Source organism: Myzus persicae, unplaced genomic scaffold (genome assembly GCF_001856785.1).
Source record: "Myzus persicae strain clone G006 unplaced genomic scaffold, MPER_G0061.0, whole genome shotgun sequence".
In the NCBI taxonomy this organism is placed as follows: Eukaryota; Metazoa; Arthropoda; class Insecta; order Hemiptera; family Aphididae; genus Myzus; species Myzus persicae.
This window is the reverse complement of record NW_019104070.1, coordinates 65,748-88,801: the sequence shown is the minus strand read 5'-3', so window position 1 is coordinate 88,801 and position 23,054 is coordinate 65,748. Positions and strand designations below refer to the sequence as shown.

Below are 23,054 nucleotides of genomic sequence, written 5' to 3'. Positions count from 1 at the left end.
ACAGACTACATTTCGCTCTGAATTAATGCTGCTTCGTTGTATAACATATTATATTATGCGATATTATGTATAATGTATAAATACGCGTTGACTAACCAATATAATGTCATGTTAATAGCGAATAGTGAATTCAAAATAATTAAATATACTGTGACAAAAAAAAATACCTATTCTATACATTGTATTTAATTTCTACAATAGGTAAACATACAATTTATAGATTTGAAAAAGTCCATAAGAAATTTAATTCATATAATATAATATAATGTATAATCTGTACAACTAATTGTGTGTATGCAACAAGCCAATTGCACTTAAGAATACCTACAAATAGTATTTTAAAATTTCAGTGACTATAAATTCAGATTGTTTTTTTAAAGATTGAACAACCATTCCCAAACAGAATGACTACCTCTTATCAATAATAGTTATACATTCAATGGTAAAATCATGAAATTCGTTACCTATTTAGGTGCAACATGATGTTAATGTATACCAGCACAATGAATGAGTAGATTCGTATAAATAGTCCAAACAACTGCATTTAAACATGCATTGAACACACAAGTACTAGCGAATGCCACCTTGCTCACCTTATATAAGTAAACGAAACGTTTTGATTATTGAAAAAACTTGCAATCTCATAAACAAAACGAAAAAACGAATTATTTATTAACCTTGTCATTTCACTTTATCGCGCACTGCAGTGACAGATAATATTATTGTACTGTTTAAATTCGAACAACGATTTGTTGTCTTCCAATAATTTACGATTTTTCTTCAAATGAATACATATACCTATATGTATAATATACATAGACGAGAGTCGAGAATACACATAATAATATACAATAAATATATATATATATATATATATTTTATACAGCAAAGTTCAAGGTAAGCTCGTATATGTAGGTTTACGATGATTTAAATTCACCCTCCTTCCACCGTCATCGTCGTTATGTAATATACAGACTGCCGACGAAATTACATGAACATTTTTTTTTTTTGATTTACAACGCGAAACTGCTGCCTTGCGACCACGTGGTGACCGTAATTTCGTTCGGAGAGAAAAAACTAAACGGATAACAAAAAAAAAAAACGTTTCGGGTACGAGTTATATTTATACAACTACGACCGAGTCGTCTACTCCCCCCTCCCGCCCTTGTTCTACCCTTTCGTGAGCTACGCAGTAGTTTCCGGGGGACATGACACTGCTGCAATAACCTAATGACCATACCACTACACGTTTATTTTTTATAAACACGTTTTTTCTTCTTTTTGATAATGACACGTATTATATATTATAAAAAAAAATATTCTTTGATGATTCGGCTCGTGCGTTTATTTGTTTTATTTAATTTAAATTTTTTTTAGGACCAACAGACGGCTGTCTTAGAGGGCCAAATAGATGCGTTTTTTGCCACGTCAATATTGTATCGCTGCCAAACCCGTAAGGCCTAATAGAAATTGATTATTTTCAGCCCCCCTCCCGAGCATCTCTAGTCGCAACACTCGTCCACAGTGACGACGATATTTTAGCCTCTTAATTTATTTACGGACTGTGATATACTGTGGTGACTACTTAACCATTCGACCATTCGACCCCCAATCGTCTGATACAACAATAATTGACGTCACCGACCATTTCTGTATTTTTGTTTTATAATTTTTTTTTTTTGCTCGGCGTGCACACTACACCAATTGCACGCACTACAAAATCGAAATTATAACCACGAGTAAAAAAGTAAGTATATTACTGTATAGTAAATACACAAATAAAAACACTCACAATTTTTAACTGTATTATACCCACATAAATTTCTGTTCCGAGAATGAATGAAACAACATTTCTTATCTAACCCAATTTATTGCAACAACAAGATTATTTTTTTTATACATATTTGTGTAAGCGATTGATTAAATAAAATACACAAACTACACTGCACCTAGGCACCAATATCGAGTATGTTTTGGTCTATAATATAGTATGGGATTAGTGTAATCGTACAATGTTATGCAGTAGATCGTATAAATTATGAGGATAGGCAAGTCCATACCATATAATCATAGTTTAAATATAAAGTGTCTTACAAATAAATAGTATACAAATAATTTTATAATATTATAGATGATCAACCAATACAAATGTATTATTATAAATATTAACAAATTGAAGAAAGGGACAGAAATTAGTTCGATCGTAGTAAAAACTGAATATATTATAATTATTAGTTTAATCACAAAAGCTACGTACTCGAAATACAAAATAGGATTACCCACGCCATTATAATTACAATTGGGTCAACAGAGTAATTTTGAAAATTCAATGATAATTTTCTACATAAAACAACGCTATCAAAAACGTTTATATGCCTAGTGTACCTACTCATTTCATAGTTTTAAGTTTATAAAAATGTATTAAGTATTAACGTTTATTTAGCATCAGCACATAGGTGTATATACGTATTATTATATGAAGCTATGAATGTAATTTGAAATAAATTTGAGTAATGATTTCATAATATGTATGTATAATAGTAATAATATAAAATACGCATAGATACCTACATATTTTTTTTTATTTATCTCATTACATTAAAATCACTATTTTTATTTACACACCATTGACAAAACGAGGAACCAAGTTGCTTATTAATTACATGTTTTATTATAAAGGTCACTAATTATTATATTATAAATATAAAAATATAACATAGAATATTACGTTGAATAGTTAAAAGCCTAATTAGAAATATGTAAAAGAAGACATTATTAAAATTAAAAATAGAACATAGTATGCTTCATTTAATGTATTCGGGCGAAAACAAAAATACATAATTACTGTTTTATACCAGCTGTATATACTGAGATATGTACCAAGCTTGTATTTTATAATACAGGTATCTATTCAGATCAACTAACAATTATTATTTAGCACAGATGATGAACTAAAAACGATGGCATTGGTGCAGATAAAAGTGTAAAATACCAACAAAACTTAAATGAAAATACAATAATTTAAAAACATTTTTATTTTAAATAATAAATTATCACTATTAATTCAATATAATGATGTTTTTTTTGCAAATATCGAAAATAGATACCTCTAATTTAATTTATTAATAGAATAATAAGTATGTTTATTGTACATAACATATTATACATTCGATGCAATGCAAATAGAGAGAATTTGAAGGCAATAGTATCCTTGTTTCTATGGTGACGTGTTGATGTAATATAATATACGGCCATAGACGAAGCATGCAGCCACAATATAATTCAAATATTCTTGTCTATTTATTTTACAATGCGCTAGTTTATCATCAATAATTAAATTACCTAAATCGAGAGGTATACTAAAATAATTATATAAAACGTAGACATACGCAGCAAATAACTGAATAGTTAAAGATAACAGTGATTACAGAAAGAATTATTTTAATTATCACTCGAGCCGAAAGTATTGGGTAGATAGGTCCTACCTCCTACCTATCGTCAACGTGTTAGTCAAATATAACAAAATGAACGTCACATCATGTTATTCGTTTTTCATGTTTTACTATTGATTTTTCAATACATTGTAAAAAGGTTGATAAAAAATAATAAAACGGTCGAGCGTTTGTCACGCTTTAATTCGCTTTAGCCAATAAAAGTCTCCCGGGAATCGCGTTTCAGGGTAAGTCATTTAGTCGCTGAGGAGGGCACTTTAGAGATATGTGTTGTTGCCTTTTTAAGCCCAAAAGTGATTAATCATAGCTTACTAAAAACGGTTTCAAAAATTCAAACGGACCTCGGTTCGTTATAAGTTTGACCGTAAATTTAACCATATTTTGCACTTTTTACGATCTCTCGAAAAGTTGTACCACAACTTTCATATACTATATTAGTTACAGTTTTATCGTTTATCACATTTATTTCGTCATACATTGTACTACTGCTGTAATACACATGTGGGGATGTTTTTATTGTGAATAAATTATAATAATCTGTCCTAAAAATTGTGAACTGGAAAAATTAACACGAAAATCGTTGCATATAAAAGGCTCAGAACTCAAAAAGATTTTGTTCACATTTAACTACACAGTCATAACAATCAAATCACGCAGAGAGCAGTCATAAAGGAATTTTAATTAAAACTCTCTAGTAATATTGACGAAGATTTACTTAATTAGACACGGACAGTAAAAATTATTACACATCATTATACGTCGTAGTGTATTAAATAATAAACTTATTGTCATATTTATGAAAATAATTGTTTGAATAGGTATGTACACATATTCTATACAATCATTGCGATTTTATTTATTGTATAATTTTTTGAGTCATGGAAACTGATAAATATTATGGTCAATTATGATTTCAAATAATACCTAGATAATTGAAATAGGGGAAATATATTATTATACACAACTGCAAATATTGTAATTACTGACGCTAAATTATAATATGATTTTAATATTTACCTGGTTATGGGAAAATTGATAACGGTTTATAACATAGTAATAATCTAAAAATGATATCAGTCGTAAGACATAATACATTTATACTTACACACATTTATGTTATAGATTTGTGTGATCCATTTATTATAAACATTAATCATCTCATGTAAAGTTTAAATGATTCTGTTTGAAAAATGTACTAACTCGAATTCGAGAGTAGCATGAAATACAACTATATTCCCTTTTGAAATATTATGTGATACTAAACTCAAGTCAAAAGGAAAAAAAGACTAACAAACACTTATGACAATATTAGCTGCTGTTTGTTAGTTTTTATTTTGTGTACAAGCCACCCAAGAAAAAACCGAGTTATGTCTATGTGTATGCATATATTATAATAGAAAATGTTAACATTTTCTATCAGATAAGTAGAGCGTCGCTGTGGCCTAAAAGAGTGAGCAAGACACAGTGTGCATACACGAACATTCAGACCATCCATGCACGTCAATAGACACATATTTATATACACTTTATGCACACACACACACACACACACACATACATGAGATACAATACTAGTATGTGCATCGTAAATATTTTTTATTTTTACTTAATAGAAAAAGTTACGATTGCAAAACATATAGCGAAAACCAACACAACAGATCATAAAGAACGAAATGAGAGATAAATATCGTTAACAGAAAAGCGTTGTCGCGGCAACTTTGACACAACTTTACCAGTGGTGCATCATCGTTCCACTAAAGCATCAGTACACGGTCGGTTGTCAGCCACAGCCGTCGGCGGTTGTTATGGAATTAAAACCATATGATAACAAAGTTATTTTTTTTATTAACAATTTTAGTCATCCGCTTTCGGGCGAACCGTAGTTACCTACGCGAAAAATATGTATAATTATATTAATAATATAAGGTCGGCAGGTACATCTACCCATAAAAAATAAAAACTCGAACGGGACGAAAACACATCGCGATAAATGCATTATAAATAACCCGTGAGTAGGAGGTAGTAGCCCCGTAACTGATCGCGATAAAAAAAAAAACGGATTAAGGTTGGCGTGCAATAGCTGATCGCGTGTTCGTCGGAAACAAAAATAAAACAGTTTATCAGACTCGCAGGTTGATTCGGTATCTTCGACGGCGGTAAAATATCAACCACATCTGATGAGATTAATATAGTGTATGACACACGATATTGTTTTAAATGTACCTACCCATTGTGCGTACGTTTCACCCAAAAGTTCTTAACGATAAGGTATCCGAAAGTTTCTAATAATAATAATATAATACAAGTGCAGTTTCCGGGAATGGTACCCACGACAATAATATTACGTACCTACTTAGGTATTATTATACTATTTTAATTTTTATCGCGTATTTCGTTGAGAGATTGTCACTCTGGGGTATGATAATATTAAAGGCACTGCAGGGGCCCCACATAGTCGTGTAGATAGTCGTTGTAGGTACATATATTATTATTATGCGAATAGGAAACGTCGGGCTGTACTCTGCAGTACACGTATAAACTTTTAACAGGGTCCGGAAGTGGTGAGAAGAAAATATATATTATCACAATAGATGTGGTTGCGTGGTAGCGCTATTATATTATTTCGTCACACCGAATTTTCGTAAACCAAAACAATTGGTTGGCTGGCAAATACCCGTGAGAGAACAAAACCAACGATGACATGTTTTACGAACTTTGTGGATACAGGGTAGAGTCATCATCGATATATTGTTAGTTGTTACTAGGAAGTGCATGTATATAGTGCGCACCGGAAATACATCTCTGGTGCAGACGAAGATTTCTGGCGGTTCTCATTACGGATGTTACTAGACTATGGTGCGGGGGCAACATTTCGACCAGCCCCCTTTTGCAGAGATCTAAATAATAATAGAGATCTTCCTGCTGTGGTTTTTGCACTTTTTGGTTTTCGATTCCCTCTTGGTGCTGTCCTATTGGACTGGTGAGGTAGCTAAACTCGTAATATATTTTAATCCTTATCGCCCGTATTGTAACCGTATTACTATAAAATACATTTATGAAACTTAAAGTCTGCCAATACTAACCAAAACGTATATATCACCTACTTTATATACCTACCTAACCTACTATACTGCAGTTATGGCCATCACAATACTTGAAAGTACAGGCATATTATTCAGCAGATCTCAAATATCCCAACAAACGACCCGCAGTAGTTGTAGATGTTTAAAAATAATAAGGCGATGTTCACCTTCCCCGCACACCCATCTGGATGACTCAGAAGTATCCGATAGAGACACAATACTATCCAAAACTGTTATTGGTCAATACCATCGAGGTGCACGTGGGTGGCCGACAATCAGTCGTTGCGTGTTTAGGTAGTATTGCAAACGCGAGAGAGCACCTTGAAAAATAAATTAAAATATTTATAAGACCCGAAATCATTACCTGCACGACGTGTGTTATGTTAAACACCTGCACGTGTGTGTGTTCCAATAGGTACTCCATTATTGTTTTACACAGTAATTTGTGGCAATTCAAGATGCACAATATAAGCCGCAGTGGCATTCGAGTCCTATTATGGCTGGTTTATTGCGTATCGAATCGCCTAATGCCAATCCCTTGTACTTGCGACTAGAGGTTAAATCAATGCACGTGTGGTGAAATCGACTGCGGTCATCCTACAAAATGGCCCTAATAATTGTGATCTCTGTTTTTGCCGCCCTTCGTTTACCATCGCAATAAAATGCAAATTATTTTCTAAATATCCATTAGGCAAAATACGTCCTGTATGGGAGACATTAGATAGGGCGTTGCCGGAGCGTGCTAGTGTTTTTAGCAAAAATGTTTGGCCGAATACGATTGTAGTAGTCTAGGAGACCTACAAAATATTTTATTATTATATACATAAATATACGATGTGTATTTGTATTATATCAATCATCTAATTAAGTGCGAAAATCACAATATTTATCACCGACCTGCAGATTTCAAAATATCTTAATATTTAGATAACAAAAACGATAATTAAGTCCTTACCACGAAAATATGTAAACAATTTAATGAATACCATAAGGTATTAAATAATAATAAATTATGATAATATTTTAAATAAGATATTTCTGTAACTATACACACAAACACTGTCCAAAAAAAATACAGTCTTGGCACACATTTCTCATAATATAAAGACAAATTTTGAAACAAATCGAAGTTTTGGAATTGTTGACATACTGCGAAAGGGAATTCATTATACAATCAGTTTGTTTACAAACACCTACCTACCCACAACCCACTTAAAAGTAGCAAAAGCCGAAACGGAAATTATTGGAAAATATTGAAATTACTACACTAGAAACTTTCCGATTGAACTTGCCCCAGATATCTAATGTGGAAGTGATTATTTCTTCAAAGATAAACTTTGGATGAATAATATTTAACTATATATATTGTTTTTGCGACAGGCCAAAAACACACACATACTGTACCAAGAACATTTGTTTATAGCGCTATGAAATTTATTATATACTCTCTCTTATGTTGAACCCATCTTACAAGTTACAATTCGAAACGAACAATTATAACGGTAAACGTCTTGGTCGAGTTCTTGTACCGAGGGAATCGTATTCAAATTGTATTTTGGCTCTGGTCGAAATAAAATCAGAAATTTGAACTCCGGCGGCGCAAAACTGCCACGGCTTGTCGTACACTGATTGTGTAGCTACAACGGGACAAGTATCAACTATATTAAAGTCATTAAGCCCGAAAATAGAAACGCACCTACCTAATAATATTATACGACAATAGCAGATATAATAATAATAATAATAATAATAATAATAATAATCTAATAGAAGTGGTTCGCCTTAATATACGCCTGCAGTGGTGACTTGACCACGATAAAACGAAATGTTTTCCACCCTGTGGCAAGACACTTCTGCAACAATAATATTGTGTACAAATAAATCGGGGCGGTAAAACGAGCGTATAGGTGGAGGTACCTACCTATACCTCTATAACGACCCAATAAAACGCTCACCTACGATGATAATATTATACGAGAGGCGTCATTGACACGGAATCGTCGTTTCTAACAACGCGATATTGCGAGTTGCATGCTACATACCCTGGGCGAGACATATTAAGTCTGCAATGCTGAGAGGTCGATTTGAATTCCGAGGAAGGTTTTTTTATTTTTCGCAAATATTTATCCTCCACGAAATTACGAAAAAAATAATAAAATAAAAACCGAGCATCGCTCGGTGGCAACGTTCGTAACGCGTATACTACAGTGTCAATTCGGTATAAACCTCGTGGCAGTTCGTGCATAAATAACCACCACACGATATTATTATTAGATTTGTTTACCTGGAAACGCACACCCACGCGGAATGCGAACGGTTCGTAACAGTAGTTTATTGCGGTATTAATTTATCAACGGGGTTACACCGAGTTCATTAAAAAACGTGACTGCAAGAAAGAGCGAAGTCAAGTCAATGTCGGCAATGTCGCGTTTTCGACTGCATAATTCCATAGTAAAACCATAGTAATTATCTATAAGGAATAATAATATTTCGACTTTGGTTATTGTATTCGGATAGATTTCAAAAGGAGCCGGGCGTCCTTTGTCCTTAATTCTTATTAGAAACTTGCTAGCGAAAAATAAACATCACATTTCATATTTCATACACATACTATAGGCGTTGTGCAGCTAAATTATTAATCGTAATAATATTATTTACGACATTATTATAATATCCTGCCGTTATTCAAAGAACAACGCATTGTTTTAAATTTTTGAACAGGTCATCTTTTACGGATTAGATACCTATCCGTTTTTCCGATGTCTGCATAAAACAATTAAGACATAGAGTAAATAAAAAGTATTTTTTTTATGTGACCATAACTATATATGATATTACCGGATAAAACATAAAATATGAGCTGAGAGATTAATGCCTGCAAAGGACAATATTATTTACTTTGCCATGGTGCATCGTGTAGGTACAATTCACGTTTGATACGAATAATAGGAACCATCTTGAATAAAAAAAAAAGTAGGTTACAGAAAATATTTTTCATAAAGTACAAAGTAATATACATTTTGGATGTTAAAATTCTTATAAGACAGTAATAATTGTCAGTTAAATATAGAACGGCCATACGGCCACATAGCAGAAAAAAACATAGAGTATGATAATGATGACTCAAAATGATAAAACGTAAACACGGGAGCCAAGAAAGACACAAAAAGTTACTCATAAAAGTTTAACCCTAAAAGTTGATGTACGTGGTAAGTATCAAATTATTACGATGTACCTGCACAGTAACGCGCATCTACAAAAATATATTATTCACATTGCCGAGTGGAGTTTTCCCGGATTTCGAATAGATTTGGTGGATTTCGAGACGTAAAGTTTAATATTGTCACGACGAATGCACGACGAGAAGCACCACCAATATAACATTTTATCGAGAATAATACGAATAAAAATATTTTTTCGTCGGTTTCCCGGCCGTCCGATTTTTCTCGAAGTTCAAAACCACGGTATATGACATCGTCATCGATCATCCTGACGTCGAGGGTAAAGGTATACGAAGCCCTTTCCGGTGCAGGGGAGGGCTTGGAATGAAAACAAATCACGTAGGTCCGTACAACAATATTTTATTATATTAATCAATTGGCACTCGGTCGTTGGCGTATACGCGATAGACAGGTTTAGGTCGTATGGTACGGTGGCAGCAGGAAGGTACCTACCTCCTAACCATAGTCCTATAATAGATAATACACACGACCATCAGTTGTGGTTTGCCAATGCGAAACCTACCGATCGAGCGATTTTCAACGTTTGATTAATAGCCCCCAAATAACCACGACAAGAAAATTAATTATGGTAATTCGTCATAATCAACGTCGACAGAGCTGTCGGATGTTTTTTTTTCAATTAGTTTATTATAAATTATTATAACATTATATTATTAAATATGATATAAGAAACGATAATGCGATAGCAAAATATTATTATACTGCATGCGGAGAATGAAGAGAATGTTTTATAACTTCAAATGCTCGAAATGGGCGTCAACGTTTTATTTTCGACTGAAAACAACTTTATTTTTTCAGCTGCTATAATATCTTCATCAGCCACAAATTGTACGGAAATATGGTCCCATTTTTTTGTTAAAATGTACATTAAGCTCGCATTACAGACCACTCTATGGTTAGGTTGGTTATAATTTTGTAAAACTTCCACAACATATATTTTCATTAATGTGAAGAAAAAAAAATACATGATATTGTATTAATTATGAAGTTCAAAACTACAATATGTTGGTACCTACGTGATTCAAATAACAAACTACCGATCTGAAATATTGCAATTTGTAATGCATTCAATATTTTATAATTTATTATGTACGTCCGCTTACACAATTTTTAAATTTAATACAAACTTTAGTTTCTATCTGTATCTTTACATACTGCATAGGGAGTTAGTATTATTAAGATACCTATACTCATTAATCTACATTCATAGGAAAAACACAAAAGGGTAACAACAAAATATGTAAAAATGGTTGTTATATTTACAATCCATATTAAGAGAATTATTTCTCACTATTAATTGTTTTCCCTCCGAAATTTTCATTCAGCAAAACCAATGGGCTCTATTATCATAATTAATTTATATTAGAATAATTGTACCTATTATAAAACTTAAAGGTAAGAACATTATCTGTACGCTGACTCTTTCATGCTGTTTGAATGTTTTTTTGGGATTTATTATTACTATCAATTTTTAAACTGTAATATTTTAAATAATCATAACTTAAAAATAAATTGAAATATCATTTAATTAGTCACCGTTCAAACAACACAGGTAATGTTCTTGACTTTAAGTTTGAAGATATATCAATTCGCTCATATATATTAGATCAAACAACACAACCATGGTTTTGATGAACTTAAATTCGCTACGACAACTTGAAGCCAGGGGGTCAAAGAGAGGGAGAGAAAACAAATAGCCATCTTATTAATATAGAATGGACAAAAACTTTTAGAAACGACACCATCTCTTTATTTCCTTATCCTTTTTCGTCCGAAAAGGTTTTGTATCCGAAAAAAAGAAAAAGGTTATTTTCGGCCAAAATGGGTACCGCCCCGCTCAAATAGAAACGTCCTCGACGTTCTCCGACCCGTCCCCTTCCCACACCACACTCCATTAAATCAAACGCTCGGCGTGCGTATAAGGGTATTATAGTTTTAAAGCTTCCGTCTTTGTGTGCTATAAAATATAATAATGGACATTCCGTGTCGGCCGGTGATTTTGTTTTGTTTTGCGCATTATATTTACGTGTCGTCGGCGGGGGTGCGCGTGTGGTGGCGCCGGTGGTTATTTGTTTTCCGGTCGAACGCTCTTTAGCAGAGTTTGCTCGATTACGGTGTTAGGGGCCCAAAAAGGCACTACTCCGTTCAAACAGAAAACGTCCAGAGAGGAGAAGACTTACGGTTACATTTGGTTTGTGATCTCCAGAAAAATTTGAAAAACCCGGATTCATGCCAGCAATATGTTTATACGTCGTTGTGTATACTGTATACCTAAAGATGTATTTGATCGATTTGCCGTTGATTATCACCGCGATGGTATTGTCATTTAAAAAAAATATATTTATATAACATGATTATGTTGGTGCTACGAAAGTATTTTATGGGCGAAGTGAAAAGAATATCCTGAAAGATTTATTAAAATGTGGTTATTTTGTACAGCCATTATAGTATTATACTATGGACCTGAAACAAATTTGAATTTCCGGTCTACCTGTGCCGGGGCCTTTAAAATCCCAGTAACCGTAAAGTTGATGGAGTGTGGGGAGGGGTTTCTCGGTTGAGGCAAAATAAAAACCGCCCAAAAAGACGTTTAATCGATAAGTCCAATATACGACGGGCGGGGGGCGAACGGATACGACCTTATTGTCGTTTTCTTTCGCGGGTCACAAAAAAAACAACGTATACACACGTTTTACGCCATAAAAGGGTCACGACGACGTTCCACGGCGGTACGTTTATCTTTATTATCATAATATGATATTATATATTATTATATACATAGTGTGTCGTCGTCTTCGTCGTCGTTCATTCGACAGGCACTACCCCCCCCCCCCTGGAATTTGTTCTTTAACACAAACACGCGCACACAGGCGGTAGCACATATAGAGCTGAGCTGCAAGAATAATGCACACTATAGTGTGCGACGATTTGCAAACCAGGGGAAAAAAATAAAAATAAACGCACGACGGGCGCTCACGACTCGGCAGAGGCCGCTAAAAAACCGATCGATCGATTCGGGCGCGCGGGGGTGGTGCCCCGCCCCACCGGCCAAACTACCCCTCGCAACTGGAACAAGTGTAACCTACATTCAGAGTGCGCACACGCGCGCCCGCGCATCTGTTTATATGTGTATGTATGCCATTGTGTGCATGTGTGTGTGCGTGGGCGAGTGTGTGCGGATTATGTAAAACCAAATGCGGTACTTAAACATGACAGCCTTCGAGCGCGTGTAATTTCCCCGAGACGTGTTCCCGCTACCCATCTACACCTTCTCACCTTATCCTAATCCTCTCCTCCTGCAGTTCAGAGTCTTTTCATCCATGGCCAATCGACGTCGTTCGATTTGTATTTTTAATTTCTTCCGCTCGCCGCCTACGCGCCTGCACACCCAATCCTGTTGGTAAAAAGGACGGCTGGTAGAAGAGACCCATCGTTGTCAAATGATAACAGACACGTTTTCGTCAGATCTATCACACACACGTTGCATTTTTTTTCTTCGCAACGGCGTGTTTCATCGATTTAGAATTTTTTATGGAAATACAGAATACGCTCTCGCCGTTTTCGTATGCATATATATATTATTTTTTTTACCGTCATAATATATATATATATGCTTGTATGTTTTTTCCCTCTACGCTCTCGCATATTATTATTATTTGTTTCCGGCACTCCCCTCGAAATAGCGATTTCACTCCATTTATATAAATATAGTATACTACCCGTCATCCATATATTATATTATAAATTATTGTATTGTTCTCCGTTTTTATTAAATTCAAACCTTTCAACACGGTTTTTCTTCTACAAATTATTGACACGATGGAAAATTAAAACTTTGCAAATTTTAAACTCTGATGCGGACTTGCAATATTCATTTATTAATATATGGAAACGATTATGTTCCCAAAAAAGTCCAGAAACAATTTAATTTCCCAACTGCTTTCAGGACTTAGGGACAAACCACTAATTTCTGCTTTGTACCTAATAGGTACCTGCCTAAACTAAATTCAATACATCTTAGGTATTTGTCATCAATGCTTATTAAATGTTAACATAATTTCTCTATCGTTTCATTATTTAATTAATACTACCATCTACTTAAAAGTAAACTATTTAAACTCGACGTTTTAAAATGTAAATCTAGAATTTTACCAAGCATGTTTAATTTCAAAAAATACTTAAATAATAATTTCAATGTCCTAAATATAAAATATTCGAACGAAAAATTATGTGAGGTGACTTGAATGGTATTAAGAGTTTAAATTGTGAATTTACATATTTTATTCGCAAACGTTTGGTTTATCAGTTTTCGAGTTAGAATCAACGTGTAACACATATCTATAATTATAATACTCATATTGTGAAGAAGTAAATGACCTTCAGTGACTTAAATATGAAGCATTTCAAAAGTAATCAAGCGTCATTTTGAGTTTATATTATAGTTTTATACCTAGTACTAGATCTTTACACAAACCATATTGTGTAAGTACCTATTATAAAAAATGTGGGGAAATTAAATTTTCTATCCACGTTGTTAAATCTTTTTTTAAATAAAAGAGAGAAATAAAACGAATGTTAATTTTAGTGCATAATAAACGGTATGATAAAATATATTGAGCAAAACGGGTACAATAACATTGAATAATTAAATATATTTTATAACCAAGCGTTTATAATATAAAATTCTATACAATGGAAAGGAAATTAATTATTGTATACACGAACATTGATATTTTCACGAATAAATAATATACCTACTGTAAAAAGTAATGATTTTTTTTTTAGTTCATGATTCTACACAATAATAATAACCATAATGACATAATATACGTTACAATAATACTCGATTTTGTAACTTTATATGTTTCACTTGATGGGTAATAAATCGAACTTTGCAGAGTATATAGAAACTCAATTCCAACGTCGACTTCACAAAACCTACATTTCAATTAATCAACGGGATCTTACGAACGATTCAGACGGACGTCTGGTCTCGAGGTACGTGTGTGGGTTGTAAGTTAAAAAAAAAAATCACAAACGACTACCATCACAATTTGATGATGAAGTCGAAACCGTGTTATAAATATTGCGTAGAAGTTGAACGCGCTTCATCGCACCATGTAATAAAATACTCTAGAACGAACCGGAGGTCTTACATACGCCACTTAAGTGTCTTTTAAAAAATACTCTAGATGATGATGTCGCTCCGGGGTTGAAATCATCAAACCGTTTGTTCGCAAACAATGGGTACCTGTACGAGTTACATTTAAATTTACTCAGGGCTTTTCACTACAACGGCTGCCAAGCAAACGATTGCGACGAATACGAACTCGAGATCCGTTTCAAGTTTATATTTTTCTTCTTTCAAGAGGTCATCTGTTGTGGTCCGTCCCGTCTCTCGTATACACGCCTAAGTGTGCACCAGTAGTTTTATAACGTGTCGCTGACGCGTTTTTCACAGAGTCCCTAAACTGGAAAATATATTTCGTCGCATTTATTATCTGGATAACAGAAAACGACTCTTACTATTCCCCGAGATAATGACATTGTAAAGCCAAAACGTTGCATTGTTCCTCATAAACAACCTGCGATTTCAGCGTAATCACTCAGCACTATTTATTTATTAATGCCCGGGCTGAGGGATTTAGTTCCAATCACAATTTAAATTCTACATAGGTCTAATTATCCAGTAAAAATAAAAAAAATGTGCTAGAAAAAATATGTATGATGATGAACACCTATTTTATAATAGTACATAGGTAGTATATAATTTAGGTGGGTATTACGTAGTTATGTACATTATTATATTATTTTTTAAATTATAGTGTTTCCCCGTATTCGAAATCGATTACAGACAATATTTGTATTGTGTATTTAATTTATATTAAAAGTTAAGTTGTTTTTTTACACTATCAAGCAATAGTATTTTTCACGAAAAAAAACAAAATGAAATCTTTACATCAGCATTTTGGCCTAGTTTACATGTAGATATCTATTTTTCGGTCAATAATTAACTGTAACTTAATTATTTATTGTTTAACTCATTCACTGTGTAGCATAAAAAAGTACATTTAAATAAAAGTTCATGTTTGCGATACAGCATGCAATTATGATTTATAAATTGATAACCATTAGTTTTGCCGTACTAAAAAAAAAATTACAAATAGACTTTTATCATTCTGTGCACGATAGATGTTTTGCAGTTGCCAAGTTACGATTGTAGGTTGTTATTTTGGTATACAGACAACAAAAATAAATATTCAATATTCAATTGACCGTTCATGACAACTTTATTCATACATACGCCCCAAGTCAATTAATCATCTGTTAATGATTATTCAATATTGTATTGTTTTGAAAAGAGGTCGAATCTAATATAACATTAATATAATATGTACCTAAGATCATGAAATATTCGATTTCCACACACAATTGTAGATCAACACAATACGGAATCATTTTAAATCGAAAGGTTCTTGATATATTGGTAAAATAATACGTTAGTAAAAGTAATAAAATATTTAAATCGCGACTTATTTTTGAAAATTATTGTATTGTTCTGTATTCATTATGTAGTAATCGTCATACTAATTAATCGTTAAAAGTTAGTAAAAACAAACTTTATTTTCAGTAACAACATTTTTCAATTAATCAATATTTAATAGAACGTGATTATGATACAGAATTTTACATTTATTTTCTTTAATTTTCAATAACTTTATTTATTTTAGGTATATAATAATATGATGTACGTCGGCTTTTTTAAGCATATTTTTATTATTATTTTAATATGGATTCTTGATTCTTGAACTATATTTGTTAATAATGAAGATTGATTGTATAATATTTATAATTGAACTTTTTTATTTTCTGGCAAAGTATACCTAGCTAGAATGACTTAAACGTTTCACGAAATAAAAACAATTTAACTCCCTTGTCAGTATGAGCGATTTTACAAAACTTTGTTAATATTTTGTTACATTTTAACATTTTCCTGTTAGTAAGAACTATGAAGTATTTGCAATCATTATTTATGTGTTATAAATTACGGTAGTATAAACGCATTAAATAAAATTGGAATATTACTTATTATATAGAATACTAATTAAATTTCATTATATTAGTATTCAAAGAATAAATTGAAATAGTTTAGTTAAGTTTCGATATTTGTACGATATATCAAAAAATTATACTTTGTAACTAATTTAAAAACCATTAAAATAAGCAAAATGTTCATTTAAAATATTTTGTAACATATATTATATATAATATATATTAATGTATAATGTATATAGCTAAAATTAAAAGAGACAAATCTAAAAATAAAATCACAGCATGAAAAATGTCTAAGCACCTTGAATTTTGGATATGCGCCGAGAACTTTATAATTATTGTTTTTAATCCAGCATCAACCATAAGATAAATTTTCTTCGATCGAAAACTTTTAAAATGATCTTCATGCAGAATATTATAATTATATTTAAGGGTTTCGATTCATATTAGTATAGGTACCTAACGGTTATTATATTACGCTATGTATAATTCGACGCTAACATTCGAATGCAAAACGTTAACCATATTTAACAATAATATAGTATTGATTAAATGCTTACTTGTTCGTATAGTGGTTATTAAGATTTAAAATAAATTATAAACAAAAATACAATACGATAATAATGACGATGATAATAATATTCTAATATAACGAGAAAATGATAATAATATTATACGCGTAATGGTGTTTGCGCATTATAAACCACAATAATTGCGGTCTACGGACGTGTTTTATGGTATCTTGCCGAGTCGGTAGGTATTGTGTTAATGTGTCTGTTATTACGCGATAATAGTCGCGTATAATAATAGATCTTGATTTATTTCCAGTCATAAAGTACGTGGGTAGTTCAACGAGAATGAAGTTTGAATAATCCCGCACAATACACGATTTTCGCAAACATAATAATTACTCGCGTTTAGCTCGTTGAAATGTATCGAATACAATTTGAAATTAAACGACCGTATACCTAGGTAAATGTGTACACTGCACAGGTAGGAACATGAATATTAATGTATAGAACTTGTATTATAGTAGCGAACGATTAATTAATCGAACCTCTCATAAAACATTAATAGGTACCGGAATGGCGTTTTTAACTGTTCATTATCATTCCGATGAATGACTATAAATGATATTCTATACGTATAATAGTGCAAAAAAACACGATGTTGGATAAAAAAAATTGTTCGTTTTAAATGCATTTCATTAAAAAAAAAAGGTTAATCGATAGCGTCCACCATTCAGAAAATTACATATTATTAAAATCGAATTTTTTATTTGTCGTACCTTTTATTTTTATTGAGCCGTAAAATACAATTCTCCATTCATCGAAAGCGCACAAAGAAAACTCATAAATTCAAACCCACGGTTGTGAAAAATGTGATATATAAAACAGGATACCAATATCATGAAACCGTATCGTCGGAAAAAAAACATATATTATTATCCATCGAGCTTTTGACCAATTTATCAACACCTAACGCCCTACAAAAACATCATTTATATTATATTATGTCTGTGTATAGGAAGTAATGACTATATACATATATTTAGCTTTAAATAAGACTTGGATTATTTGCAACTACCATACTTTGAGAGTGGCTGAATTGGTTCCCATTTGGCTGAATCGGTTCCCGTTTGAAAAAGGTATTTTATTAAGTTAAGTCGAGTTGGGTCATCCCGTTTGCGTCCAGGTCAAATAGTTACAATTTTCATTTCTAATCATTCTTTTCAATATGAAATAATTTATGTGTATATTGGATATTTGAAAGAGAAAACTTTATTTATGACAACAAATAGTCTTTGATTGCGTTCGTGATACATACATAATAACAGACAGTACCTTTCCACCGAAGATTCGGGCTAGATTTGACAAAAATATTGATTGGACTACAAATTGTTGAGAATCGTTCCATTCAAAGCTAAATAAAGAATTCTGTATTATAATTTACCTGTTTTATTTTGCATACCTAAGTAATGACTGGTTGAAACTTCCAAGCCTACTTTAACCTAAGATAGGTATCACTGATCATATTATTTTTCTTTGTATACTAATATACTATTCATACAGGATAAATGCGTAGATATTTGAGAATTAAATAATTAACGAGGTAAAATTGCATTATTTAAGAAGTCTTTTATAAAGCAGGTATTAAGAACCCATAGGACTATAATTACGTCTTATGTATTGATTTTACAATCACTATAATACTATCACAATTATTTATAAGTAATAAATTAGGCCTCTTAAGAATTTGGAGTTTAATCATCGTTATCTGTAAACTTTTGTAGTACAAAAACAAACGAAATAAATTATTGTAATTTCCCAATGCTGATTAAATAAATCCGTATTATACCTACACCCATATTATATAATAACCCCGTTTGTCTTAACGAAATAAAGTTTAAAATAAGTTACCTCCCGAATGTTATTCTTATACATTTTAAAGCGATTAAAAATCACAAGTTTCTTAAAATCTTAAACTAAGATTTCTTACTACAGTATTATTAAAATTGTTTTTGTAAAAGTTTTATAACTCGAGTTTTTAATTTATGTAACTATAGGCTATTCGTTTATAAATCATCACACTCTCGTATTATCATGTACAAACTACGAATGTGAATTATTATTGTGATACATAGTCGAATAGCGTTTTGATTAACAAAATACATAATATAAAACCGGCCGCCTACTTTTAATAGTTCGAAAAGTTGAAAATATATTATCTGTTGTCTTGTATATTATACTTTGTAAAGATAAATACAATTAAAAGTTTCGACAGTCCTACAACACAAACACTATACATTTAATCTTTAGCAGTGGTTATTTTGGGTTTATGTGTGTGTTCGACTAACGTTGCGCAGTTATTATCATAACTCAACTTTTGTACTCATTCTCAGAACCGAAACTTTTATAAGCGACTACCTACGAATTTCGTCGAAAAAACAAAGCAGTGCAAAAAAATCTCGGAAAGTGATACGGAATTACTTTAAACACGTTAGTCGAAATATCTGCACGCAACGGTATGGCGTTTTATTTTACCGTAATGGGTTATAGTTGTCTCGTCAAAAAAAAGTATACATATTATAATATTATTATATTATATTGTAATAGCAATAATAAATCGGGGGCATAATACATCATTAAATAATAATATAAATTATAATGTACTAATGTATATAATTTCATCAAACACACACACAATACTTTGCGTACTCGTGACGAACGGTGTATCATAGTATATTGTTATTATTTAATCGCGTTTTATTATATTTTTACTTGTTCACAATACGTACGACACCGTTCTGTCACAACTATTAGGTACCGTCGAATGGTACAGACCGTCACCGCGATTTGTATTCGAATAAAAAACATTGTTCCGTCATACTCTATTTTTCCTTAGTCAAAACAATACCCTCTTCGTATCCAAACACGTTTCAGAAAGTTGACGAGCCCGTATTATGGGTCATGGTTGTTAAAAAATGGATTGTGTGTGAGGGTGGGGGTGGATTACGGGCTGTAAACGATTGTTTATTGTAAGCGTATGATGGACACGAAAGCTTCTCGGGCGAACCTCGTTTTCTGTGAGCGGGGTGTTGGAAAATCCAGTTTTATCGAATGCGAGCTGGCCAAATGTTCAGCTCATAATCTATAAACATGTGTGAGTGATGTCCGCAGAGATTTATCTGCAGAATTTTGGGGAGGGGGTTGGGCTATTAGAACCACGGCGTTAACAGTAATGGTGATGAGCATTACTTTTATACTCTATTTTAAAGTTTTTTCATTCTAATCTCTGACTTACGATTTATAACACGCCAATAAACGACGGACTGCAATTGCGACCCTCGAGATTTTGATAATATTGAACGTTTTACATGCAAACCGTACTTGGCAACACAATACCTATATTTTGGCACATCGGCGTGTCCGCCGATAAAATAATAATTAACATTTTTATGTAATATTTTGCCCGTACAAAGTAAGTGCATTGCGGCGGCGCTGACCGTGAGAGACCGGCCAAGTGAAATAATAATTCCAACTTTATTCAAATACACTCATTATATAATATTATTGCAATGAATCGTTAATAATAGCACAACGATAACGATGACATTGCTGCGATAATATCATAATATGTGAGACCATTACACGATCTGCGTTTAGAGGTATTCGCGGCACGTGGTTTTCCCCCAGAACATGATTTGCGCGGTCAACCCTTCGCCACTGTAAAAACCCTCTTCGAACGACCACAAGAACAGTACAACATTAGGCATACTTATATCGTATTAATAACTACACAGCCCATGTATATCATCGCGAAAATCGTACAGATATCACGTTTTTATTCGTACCTATGTATAGTTACTCTTCAAAATAAATCATATAAAGGTATACAATAAGGTGTTAGGTTTCAGGTGTGCGGGACAGCGTAATATTATTATTAATGTTATTATAATAACTATATGTTGACGACAATGATGAATGATGTTGATAATGACAATAATATTATAATATGTAATGTGACTCTTACCAATATCCGCCCGGTAGTGGTCTGTCCGGATATCAGTTCGCCCGCCCAGTCTTTGGCCTCTGTCATGAACGTTCCCTCGAACTCCTGTTTGCCCTGCCGCTTCGGCTCTTTTTTGGGCTCGCTGTTCGGGCAACCGGGCGCCGCGAGCTCGGCGGGCTGCTTGCGCGTGAACAGGAACGCGAAGAACCGCCATAGGAGCACGATCAGCAGCCCGGCGAGAAACGTAAACACGCTGGACAGCAGGAAGCACCACCACTTGCGGTCCTGCAGGCACTCGGTCTTCGGCGGCATCGTCGTCGTCTGCACCGGGCATAGCTGCGCGCAGCATTGCCTTTCCGGAAGCATTGTACCTCGCCGGGGTCGTCCGATCCGGAAACATCAAATACCACGGTGTGGCCAACGTCTCGTGGTCGCCGCGTACCACACGAGTGGTATCCGGCCGGCGCGCGCGCTGTTACCTCGCGGCCATGGCCAGTCGGTGGTTCCGATGTTGTCGGTGGTGCGGGTGTCGCCGCTGCCTCGACTTGATCAGCGGGCGGACGGAACGGGACGAGGGTGGCGGCCGGCCACGCGACTGGACGCGCGCCGTGCGTGCCAATGGGCCCTGCGCCGCTGTACAGTAACCGATCGTTGCAGTGCGGACCTGATCCGGCGACGGTGACTCGAGACTCGACGAAGACTTCCGCTGCAGATGTCGTCGTATAACAATATATTATTATGTTCTTACGCAGTAAGCACCTCGGCAGACAAGTAAAATACTAAATTCGCGCGTGCCCATGCACGCCCGTGTATATATGAATATATTATATAGGAATTTCGTACTTAACGAATATTAAAATGTTCTTGTATTACGCGTGTTTCAAAGTTATTTTGTGTGTGTAAATTTTTTTTAAAAAATTTTTTCTCCGTACAACAAATGATATCATGCCCATGTAGTTACGATATTATTATCATAGTGTCCGGCGTCGAGCGGGCGGACGGTCACACACACACACACATCACACACACGCCACACACACACACGCACACACACACGCACACACACACGCACGCACACACGGTGTATTCTGCGCGCGACACCGTCGATGGGTAACGAGCGACTGCCGCGGATCGGCTGCTTGTCCCCGGAACTTGCATGTATATAAGCCTCCGGCCGCCCGCCCACCGCCAACCATCGCGCGCCGTCCCGCCGCCGCCGCCGCGCGCGCGCGTAAGAAAACCGACAACCGTGCGACGACAGCGGCGGCGGCGGCGGCGGCGCGCGCGCGGGTCGCTTTTGTGTGTGCAGTCACACGGGCCGCGCGCCGCCGGGATCAATACTGACCTCTAATACCGGACCGGCGCGCTCGCTCGCTCGCTGCTCGCTGTCTCGCCCGCCCCTTATATGCCGGTGGTGGCGTCGGCCACACGGCCCCTTGACGGGGCGGCCGCGGCGTTTGTGCTACGCGTTTCACCCGAGTATCTTTTAAATTTTTTTTTTTCCCACACCCAATAATCTACAAGCGAAACCTACCCTTCGCCCTGACGCCACCTCTGAATAGCGGACAAAATTTCAGTGACCCACAGTGTCCACGGATATGTTTTACAATTCAGAGGTTTCCCTCTGTATTAATGTATTTTACTTAATAATATCATTATGCTACAAGCGCTCAGAGATTTTAATAATATAATAACAGTCTATACCATCCACC

At 34.2% G+C, this 23,054-nt stretch overlaps 1 protein-coding gene across 6 annotated transcripts in view; it reads right to left on the bottom strand.

Moving 5' to 3' along the window:
- The window catches only part of LOC111038322 (calcium-activated potassium channel slowpoke), a 71,002-nt gene extending 48,521 nt beyond the window's left edge, over nucleotides 1–22,481 (bottom strand). For 2 of the 6 annotated variants that reach the window (XM_022321362.1, XM_022321361.1), the window contains exon 1: nucleotides 21,364–22,480. In XM_022321362.1, coding sequence (XP_022177054.1) covers nucleotides 21,364–21,708 — 345 coding nt within the window. In that variant the 5' untranslated portion in view covers nucleotides 21,709–22,480. Of the gene's footprint in view, nucleotides 1–21,363 lie in introns of all 6 variants that reach the window. The other 4 variants (XM_022321360.1, XM_022321357.1, XM_022321358.1 and 1 more) reach the window with 4 other exon arrangements.
- Nucleotides 22,482–23,054: the final 573 nt, after the last annotated feature.